Source organism: Theobroma cacao, chromosome 8 (assembly GCF_000208745.1).
Source record: "Theobroma cacao cultivar B97-61/B2 chromosome 8, Criollo_cocoa_genome_V2, whole genome shotgun sequence".
In the NCBI taxonomy this organism is placed as follows: domain Eukaryota; kingdom Viridiplantae; phylum Streptophyta; class Magnoliopsida; order Malvales; family Malvaceae; genus Theobroma; species Theobroma cacao.
Window position 1 is genome coordinate 15,639,013 of NC_030857.1, and position 10,342 is coordinate 15,649,354.

The 10,342-nt window shown below is 30.4% G+C and overlaps 1 protein-coding gene across 4 annotated transcripts; it reads left to right on the forward strand.

Annotated features, from left to right (window-relative positions):
• Positions 2,192 to 7,174, forward strand: LOC18592938. Of its 4 annotated transcripts, none has more exons than XM_018125292.1 (3): positions 2,192 to 2,507; positions 4,143 to 4,212; positions 6,451 to 7,174. In XM_018125292.1, the coding sequence occupies exons 2-3, from the start codon at positions 4,150 to 4,152 to the stop codon at positions 7,030 to 7,032; spliced, it is 645 nt and encodes a 214-aa protein (XP_017980781.1). In that variant the 5' UTR covers positions 2,192 to 2,507; positions 4,143 to 4,149; the 3' UTR covers positions 7,033 to 7,174. The 4 variants fall into 4 exon arrangements, with proteins under 4 accessions (XP_017980781.1, XP_007019970.2, XP_007019969.2 ...); XM_007019908.2 differs by having other exon boundaries at positions 2,208 to 2,531; XM_007019907.2 differs by having other exon boundaries at positions 2,208 to 2,531; positions 4,148 to 4,212.

A 10,342-nucleotide genomic window follows, 5' to 3' on the forward strand; every position in this document is an offset into this window, starting at 1 on the left:
CGGTTAAATCAGTTTTATATGATTTTTCTAATTATTTTTTATTTTTTAAAATTATTTAATAATATATTAATAATGTACGTTATGTTACCATATATTACATTATTACTTATAATTTTACTAATATACTAATATAGTATATTATTAATATGTAATTTTTGACTAATTATACTTGTTGTACACTTGTACTATATATTGATAAATTAGTGTATTAATATTGTATTGATATATATTATATATATACTATCTATAGTGTATTAAGATATGCATTATATATTGTATAACTATAAATAATATATACTGTATTAATACTTACTATCTATAATTATATAGTGTATATCTATTGTATTGATATATATTATATATAGTGTATAATTATATCTTAATACAATGTATTGTGTATTAATATATTACTATATACAGTTAGTATTCACTTATATAGTATATAAGTATACTAAGAAGTCATATAACATATTTACTATATAGTAGTATATTGTTATAAATAATAGTGAATTGTTATTGACTAGTTAGTAAATTAATAAGTATACTATATAATATATATAATATGTTGTTATATGTTTTTTTTTTGAAAGGAATGTATATAATATATTGTTATATATTATAATATAGTTAATTATTAATATAAGTTATATTACTATAAAATACTAATATTAATATAAGTTACTTTAGTAATAAAAGTTATACTATAATAATATAGTTTATTAATAATTTATAAAAAAATAAGTTACTATAGTCTATAGTACTCTATAGTGTATAGACTATATATTGTATATTAATGAATATACTATATATATAGTATAATATACTAATAACTTAATATAAAAATAAGTTAATATAATAAGTTATATAAACAACTTAAGCTTAGGAATAGTTTCATTACATTTTGCATTAATTTTTGTATGGTTATATTTATATAACTATTTAATAATATTAATGTCTAAATAAAGTGTATTTTATTCTTTATTTTTTGATGATTAAATCTAAATCATTTATTCATATACAAGAATAGAAAAAATGTGTGAGTTCATACATGTAAAAAAATCTCTTTTGAATGATAAAATCTAACCTTTCATTTACACACACATATATATACATAAAAAATCTGTGTGAGTACATACATATAATAAAAACTTTTAAATATACTTATTTCAAAGTCAATTAATTCGATTAACAGACTTCAAAATTTTTTAACTAATTCGAACCAACAAAACTAATTTAACTGAATTTTTTAACCAATTTATATAAATTATTCAAAACCAAATTAACCAAATTTATCAATTAATTTAGTTTTGACCGAATTTTGCTCACCCCTGAAGCAACCTTCTTGGGTAGATGCTCCATGGTGGCAAGAATGAAGGTCGTGTAATTAGAAAACCAATCCACTATTAGGGATAAACCATGCAATCATATTGCATAACCAGCAAATATTCAAAACTTTTCCTTAAAACGAATCATACTTTGATTATTTAGCATTGATAAACGCTAACTAGAGAATAAAGATTATTATACTTTTTATATCTTTGCAATTGCAATCATCGTAATTCAACACAATTTCAATCCTTTGAACCACGTTAAGTTGTTGCAAATCACAAAATGTCCAAATTTACAACTTTCAATAGTGATCCGTCCATGAATGAAAATTACGAATAACTTCAATAGATATTATGGTTATTTATAATTGCTAAATTTAAACTTAAAATAAAAAATGTTAAAGTTTTAATATAAGTTATAAAAAATTAAATTAAAATTTTAATTATAAATTTTTAATATTTTAATATTTAAAAATTAAAGAGAAAAAATTAAATAAAATAATAACATTAATGATTTAATTATAAATTATTAATATTTATAAACTATAAATTTTTAATATATCAATATTTTAAAAAATAAAAATAGAGAAAATAATATAAATTAAATTTAATTATTTTATTAATATTTTTAATAAATTATAAACAATAAATACTTTAAATTGAAAATCTTAAATTATAATAAACATTATTTTTATCTTTTTATCACATTTTTTGATTATTCTAAAATTATTTTTACCAACCAAATATCAAAATAATATCAATTCTATTTCATGAATTAAACTATTTAATAATAAATAATTTTTATCTTATTTTATTCCCGCCTGTTAATCATTCTATCGTTTCGCTATTACATCATGCGAACAAAACTTGCAGTGGGGAAGTCATGGGCTCCTTAGGACAAGACAAGCCAGACCATATCCAAAATGGTTAGGGGAGAGAATTCTACCAAGCCCAACGTATCCTTAATGGTCAATACACACAATCTAAGGCAAGGTCTGTTAAAACTTGAAACTTGGCTGGCTACTGGCTATAATCAGAGGACAGCCGAGGCAAGGGAAGGCACCCAGAATTTGTGGTGCGCATATTTGGAGCGGGTCCTATCTTCCCTTGGCTTTCCCTTCAGACCAAACATCAGTTTTTCTCTTTGGAACAGCTCTTGACTGTGTTGTCTGGTCACAGGTACAAGACTCTCTTGTGTGTCAGGGAATTTTTGTTTCTTAGCTCTAACAACTCATATTTGCAATCTTGTTGTGACTAGTAAAAATGGGTTATTTGAATCTATTACGGTTTTGATATTGAATGATTTTTAAGCCTTGAATATGTCCCCATATGAAAGAAAGAATTGCCTGTCAAACGTTGTAGTTTTCAGATGTTTTAGTTATGAATAGTTGCTGGTTTGAAATTAGGGTAGGCTTGGCTTTGCTGCATTTCACATTCCATATTCAGGAGGTTGATAATCAAGGGAAAGGGTTTCAAGGACTGGGCCTTTTATGTTCTATTGTTGTTGCAGTTTTGGTAAATAATCATTCAAGTTGGAAGTAGGTTTTACATAAGGGTGCAGTTCTGGGCTTCTTAATGAGGCCTCTAGTTTGAGTTCAACTCTGAGTTAAGCTAGTCTAGATATTGGATTAATGTGCTTCCCGATTCCAATTTCAAAAGAATGCTGAGGATTATGGAATTTTCTTTCATACTGGTATTTCTTGTTAGGTTGTTATTTTTAACCAATGCCTTTTAAATACTAGTTCGTTTAGATGATGGAGCTTGTTGTCCTGAAAATCAGTGTGAACAGTTTGGCAGTTGTCATCTCTTTCATTACACATGGGGGGTATAGGAGTATTTGATTGTTATGTGTAGTTAGATACATGTGAGTTGTGGTTTCGTTGATGAAAGACCTAAATTCAAGCTTCTAAGTGTGTTTTTCTTTTCTTTGCTTAGCTTCTGACTTTTTACTAATCTATTATTGTAGAAGAAATGAAGACAATAATACAATTGCCTTCTTGTTAGTTATGGCTCCATATATTAAAGACTGAAATGGAAACTTTCCATTATTTAAAGTACTTTAAGATGAATTAATAGAACCTCCCATGGATACCTAACAGTTTTGAGTTTTGATATTTTTTTTTTCTGGTATGGTGGTATGCTTGTGGACTTTGTATTCAATATTTCCTTAGTGCAATCTACTTAGCTTGAAAGAATTCCTGGATTTTGGCCAAAAAAAGAAAGGATGCTTATAACGAAGAGTTCTACTGCTAGGATAATTTTAGTTTCTGGTACAGTCAAAGTTGTTTATTCAATTGCTTGTTCTCACTGCAATATCTCTAAACTTAGTGGTTTTAAGGCAGCCTAAAGTTAAAAAGCTACCAAAATGAATATGATGTAGCCACAAAAGGGAATTTTTGAGAAAGCACCATAAACAACTGCTGGTTCCATTTAGGAGTCATAACCTTGAGTATTAAAATATTCATCCCACTATCAAGATTACTATATACATGCTGTAAATGGCATACTGAGGGGATGTAATTAAAAGTAGTTAAAAAGATATGATTAGAGGATTTATTGGGGAAATGTCTAATTAAATGGAGATCTAGCTGGTCTGAGTTTGCTGGGTTTTTTGAGCTTAACAGTCTGGTGCTTAATTGGATACTGAGAGGATGTAAGAGGATCATTGTGCCAATTGCATAACTCATGATGATCTTAAACATCATTTTGCAGTCTTGGAATGATTTTGATTACATGTAGTATCGCTCTTCTCTCTAAATTGCTCTGACTTTGTTGGTTATTTTGTTTTTTAAGCATTTGTTATATATCTGATAGTGCAGGGATGCCAGGGAAATCATTGGCTTCTTCTCTGTTGACATTTGATTCTGCAACTTGTTTTTGTACTGTAAGTATCATCTCATGTCTCATTCCTGTGAAATATCAGACACTTACAAATATCATGGATGCTTGTAGGATTTTTGTTCTATGGACACATATGTACATTATAAAATTTATTAACAATCTGTTCTGCAATGTCTATTTTATTGGGGTTATAGGATTAGGTAATTTTCTTAAGTAGTAGTGAATAAGATAAATGTCAATAGCAAAAAATAAAAACAATAAATCAACTCGCAAAACTCTTTAAAACGACATGACATGGGTTAAAAGATGGTTATAAGGTCAGCTCGATGAATAACACCGGAGTTCTATCCTGGTGAGAGGAGTTCTTTAGGTTGCTTGATTTGCCACCATTGCAAAACTTGGTTTATGAGAAGAGCAAGTGCAGAGTGAAGAGAAGAACCTCCATTTTTTTATTTTGATCATTCAAAATTCCGGTCTATGATTTAGAATGAAGAGAAGACCAAAGCAAATTAAGACTGAAGGAGAAAGATGTCAGGCTTATGAAAGCAAATTAAAGCTAAATAACCATCTGCTCTAACTACAGATTGGCCTGGGTAAGTTATCTGCAAAAAAAATCATAATTTAAGTTGGAAGGACGCAAGTCTGCTCTGTATGACCTATGTAGAGAAATGGCTTGGTTTTTGTTTTCTTTCTGGCAACAATTAAAAAGGATACTTCTGCTGTGAATACTTAAAAAGTCTGCTGTTGCTGATCTTGATTCATACCTTCTATCTTGACCTGATGGAAACAGTGAAATACTGTAAGAGAATTCTGCTCTGGGCAGAGTTGTAATGGACCTAGAGGGACAAACGAGCTAAACTTGAATATTTACCTTTTTGAATCCATCCTGGTATAAAGTGGGTTATAGAGTCAAAAGTTTGAGGTAAAGAGGATATTTCTCACTTAAAATGGGACCTGCTTTGTCAAAATTTTGTGCACTCTAGTTGGGGACAACAGAAATTACTATTTTAGAAACCCAATCAGCCTATGCCAGTCTACTTTATGCTTCTTATCTTGCAATACTCCCAGAATCTGTCCCTCAGATTCCTGATTTTGGCGTCCACAGTAAGTTGTACATATATAAGGCTTCACTCTTGGACCTATTTAGCTGCAATCCTGGTGGCATATAGGAGTTTTCCGTGATAGCTTAAATGGCAAGAAAAGAATCTTATTCTCATAAATGAAAACCATATTGTTTGCTAAACAAAATACGAGTAAGGCTAAATCTGCCTTCGGGATGATAAGCAAAAATTATAGTATCGCTGGCTTTATAAGGAGTCCTAAAAGCATCTCCTTGGCTATCACAAAGTGATCACTTGTCTACCCCTCTGCCCTTCAGAAACATCCAAAGAAGCCCTCCATTTAGTGCCAAAGGTATTTATTCTTATTGAATCACTCCACCCAACTGAGAAATACACATACACTTGTACACACACGCAAGCAAAACCTACTGAATATTAGGAGTGTCTGAAGCCTCAAGAGTATTTATTAAGAAACCCCAATTGATGGGAGTCAAAACCCTTATTAAGATCGATCTTAAGAGTGCATCTAGGAGAAAAGTCTTTTCTTGTGCTTAAATTATTTGTGGACCTAAAATCAGATTAATGAAAATTATTGACAAGGCTTTTTCAGCAAGAGTTTCTCTGCATTCTGGAAATAGACATGCATTTAAAAGAGGCAAGGGGAAGATAATAAGAAGAAATAGCAAACATTATCAGAGACTTAAGGAAAGCCAAATTTCTTCATCATTTCAAGCTTGCATCTTCATTAAGGAATCAAAGCATATATTTTGGACTACAGAGCCGATTTCCTGATTCCACATCAGGACTTTTTAAGGAGATTTTATCAAGTAAAGTTTTGATGCAGTGATAAACAGTTTAATGTTTTGTTACATGTGAGTCGTACTGAAAAAGCATTAGTGTACATTTAGCCTTAAAAATAGTGAATATTTTGGGAAAAAATAATTTTTAGCATATGTACAGTATTTGGAGGTCGAATTATTTGCATATGCTTGGAGCCATAATTGTTAAAACCTTTTCCAGTCCTTGTTTAATGTCTTCAATACTTTACAGACAATTTGTTGGTTCCCAGGTTATGACCTTGTTAAACATTTAGCCCATGGCATAATCTCCCCTTCTATGCACAAATGTTTTATTAAAACATGCATGCATACACTGCAAATGCATCGACATATATATATATATATGAGTATGCACATTTATTTTCTCAATTCTTCTTGCAGCCTGATCTTGCAACATCTGCACCAAATATCATATCATTCAGCGTAACCTTCTCCAGTAGCCTCCCACAGAAAGCAATAAAGAGATTTGGTTCCACCTATTTTTCTCCTAAGAAATGGGCAATACATTCAACTTCACAAATAAAAAATTCAGTACTGAGCAATGAAGACAGAAAGACATGGGAAGCATGCAGGCAAGCTTTGTCCGCATTTAATTTCAGCACAGACGAGGAAGACAAGATACTTGGAAAGGCATTTGGCCATGTCCATTCACCTTATTGGGGCGAAGAACGCAAGAAGGAAGTTCCAAAGTTTGAAATCATTAATGAAATATTAGATTATCTCAGGACTTTAAGTCTCTCAGATGATGATCTCTACAAGTTGCTTAAAAAATTTCCTGAAGTTCTCGGATGCAGTATCGAACATGAGTTGAGAACAAATGTGCAGATATTGGAAAAAGACTGGGGAATAAAAGGTAAGTCTCTGAAAAATCTTCTTCTTCGGAACCCGAAAGTGTTAGGTTACAATGTTGATTGTAAGGGAGATTGTATGGCACAATGTACCCGATGCTGGGTTAGGTTCTAGCTGTCTTCAGGTATCAAACATTTTTCCATACAAAGGGAGCATATATTTTGTTGAATTCATAAGCACCGTATGCCATTTGAATGTAAATGTAAGCTACTTTCTGGGGATATCTAACAAACTAATCTTTATGTTTATTCATGTCCATTGTCTTCTTTTCTCATATGGAGGATAATGTAAAATTGAGAAAGGAAAATGAAATGAAAGAAGTTCTAGATCACTTATCTCCTTCTATTTGTTTATTTATGGCATAATTCTTAATAAAAATCTTTGAACTATTTATGAAAATTTAAATAAGTTTTTATTCTTTTATTGTGTTTAATTAAGTTATTATATTTTTATTTTAAGTCCAATAGACTTGTCATTTTATGTCATGTAGTGTTAACTTGATATGTTGATATGTCATAGTAAATAGTAACATGTTATGTTTAGACGACATGATTATATGGTCACGTGACACTTTTACCCTCCATTCGCATTATATGAGTACAAAATAATAAGTGTGTTGATGATTTTATAAAAATCTATCTCCTTTGCTTATGCAATATGAATATGCTCAAATTTAATGCAAATTTGCAAACAAAGATTTCGTGCAAGTGTACACGGTCGCAACAAGTAGTAAGTGATGAATGAGTTGTCGATCCTCAAGGAGTTGGTCTAATACTTGATGCTAACTACCAAAATTAACACAAGCTAACCTTATCCAAACAACAGATTTTGAACTATGATAACAAAAAAATGTAATCTAATTAACTAAGTCTACTCTAAGTGATGCAATTGATAATTGAATTGGAATCAATGGTCTAATATTCTAGGATTATGGTGTTCTCTAATATTTCATTTGGAATTGGGCTTGGTTAGTTACTTAATCTCAATGGAATTTGATATTAGTTTAGGATCTTAAGTTATGTGTAATCCTCCGTCGAGGTATTACACACTTGCTTAATCTATTTGCATTCTTATATGTCTATGGAAACAAATAATTTAAGCTCTTTAAATTAAAGAATCCCAAATTAACTAAGTGTGGCAATTAGTTGTATTTCTACCCTAACTACACATCAAAGCACTAAAATTCATTTTTAAGTGTTTTGAACACACCTTACTCAAGTTTAGGTCTAATTTAGGTTAACTTTTTCAAGTGTCATCTAAACACTTAAGCACATTTAATCGGTGATCAATCAATTAAATGGACAATAAATTCCAACTATGAGTAAACATCAAGATTTGCATTAAGATTAAGCAACCAACCAAACAATATCCAAACTACATAATAGAGTTAACTATAATCCTAGATTAATGAGTTTAGCTCAACATTTCACAAAGAAGAGTACACAATACAGCAAACAAGAGTATTGTTTTACAAAATGAGATAGAGAGAGAAAAATTCAAATCTAGAAAGAGATGTTCTGTTGCAGCTTCATAAGCGCCAGCCCTTGAATCTTCTTCTCTTTCACGTTTTTGCTTCAGCCTCTTCTTGCCCAAAATGTCTCTCCCGAATCTGCCTTTTTTTCTATGCAAAAATTCCCCTTTTATACTCTCATTTTATTCAGCCTTGATCTAGAATCTTGAGCCTAGCATATTCTCTTTTTTTTTTGACATGTTCTCATTGTAGCGAGTTTGGAATCTTGCTGTAGCGAGTTTCTTACTGAATTGGATTGAAAAGACATCTTCAATTTCGCTGCAGCGAAAATCCTTCTGTTGTATTGCCCCTATTTCTCGCTGCAATGAGAAACTCTCTGCCTGGATGTTCTTGGAGCTGTAACTTTGAGCTTTCTGCTTCCATGTTCTCCTCCTTCAAGCTCCCTAGTGCAGAGTTGTTGTGGTCCTCGCATTCAGCTTCTTTTTCAGGCACCATTCCTTCAAAATCAAGAAGGTTAAATGGTCAAAAGTTGCATTGAGGGGATTTTTGACAAAAGTAAGCTCAAATTGTCTAAATGACGCTAAACACCTTAAAAATTAACTTCTACTAAAAAGCATGAAAATTTGCTAAGGATTAAGTTGAAAATTAAAAAAATAAGTACAATTCATGCTTCAAAAGAAAACTATGATAACTCTATGTAACAAAGTTATTAAAGTGGTATTTTGATTAATAATAATTAGTCAATCATTACTTATAAAGATCTATTTGATTTAAAATAAAAAAAAGTTTGATTAAATAAAATAGAAGAATATAGATTTATTTGAATATTTTTGAATAATTTAAGAATTTTAAAGTATTTTGTTTAATTTTATTTATGAAATTTAATTGCTATAGCATCAAATTTGTTTATGTGTGTTTACAATTATAAACGGGTATAGAGTTCGGGTTTAGGTTGAGTACCAATCTAAACTTGAATATCAACATAATCGGATTTTGAGTAGCGGTTATCCAAAGAGTGATATCTAAACTCAATACGGATAGTAAAATTATTACTCGAATTTGTCACAAATTTGATTATAGGGTATTTTAATTTTATATTCAGATAGAGTACAAGGTACCCATTTACATCCTTATTTGTAATGTCAACTAATTTTATCCACGTGGATGACAGACTAAGTGAATTGAGTGAGCTGTCGATGACAACATCAGTTTAGTTAGATTTGAGCAGTTGAATTCACTTTATTTCTTATTCAATATAAAAACAAGACATAATTAATGGAAGTCAACATGATCCGTCCTTGATGGCACTCTTCTCATGTGACTCTTAGCTTCTTCTCGCTTTAACAATGTCGGTTGACGAGAATCCATAGCAAAACAATGAGTCCCAAGCTCCTCCACGCCATAGATAGCTTGCAAAAGATCTCCTTCCACCATTAATGGCCGTCATATCCAAAATTAACGGCCATTGACTCTTGCTAATATATATAGCACATTACTAGAATACCTTTAATAGGTTGTAGTACGAACGTGATAACTAGCGTCGTCAACTTGTAAAATATTATTTGTTTTAATTTTTTAAATTTTATGATTTTATTTTATAAAAAAAACTTAAAATTGACGTGAATATTTAAATATTGAATTATATTTTAATACGAATTTGATATGAGATTCATGATTTTTCTTTGAAATTGTGATATATTCTATACTCTAACAAGAGTCTATTGTCTTTAGTGACATTGTTCACACTAAACTGCAAGATATTGTCAATTTCAATCAATTAGATGTCACGATTTTATTTCACGAAAAATACTTCATAAATTAAAAAATAATATAAATACTTAAATTCTCCACTGTTCTCTAACAAGCACGTTATACAGCACATTACTTGGAGAAGCCCTTTAACAGGTTGTAGCACACTAGCAAGCACAATCCCATTGTCATACCCCATATAAC

Coding starts and splice junctions, on each gene's coding strand:
- LOC18592938 (XM_018125292.1), top strand. CDS start 4,150: ATGCCAGGGAAATCATTGGCTTCTTCTCTGTTGACATTTGATTCTGCA. Junction 4,213..6,450: donor CTGCAACTTGTTTTTGTACT/GTAAGTATCATC, acceptor TTCTTCTTGCAG/CCTGATCTTGCAACATCTGC.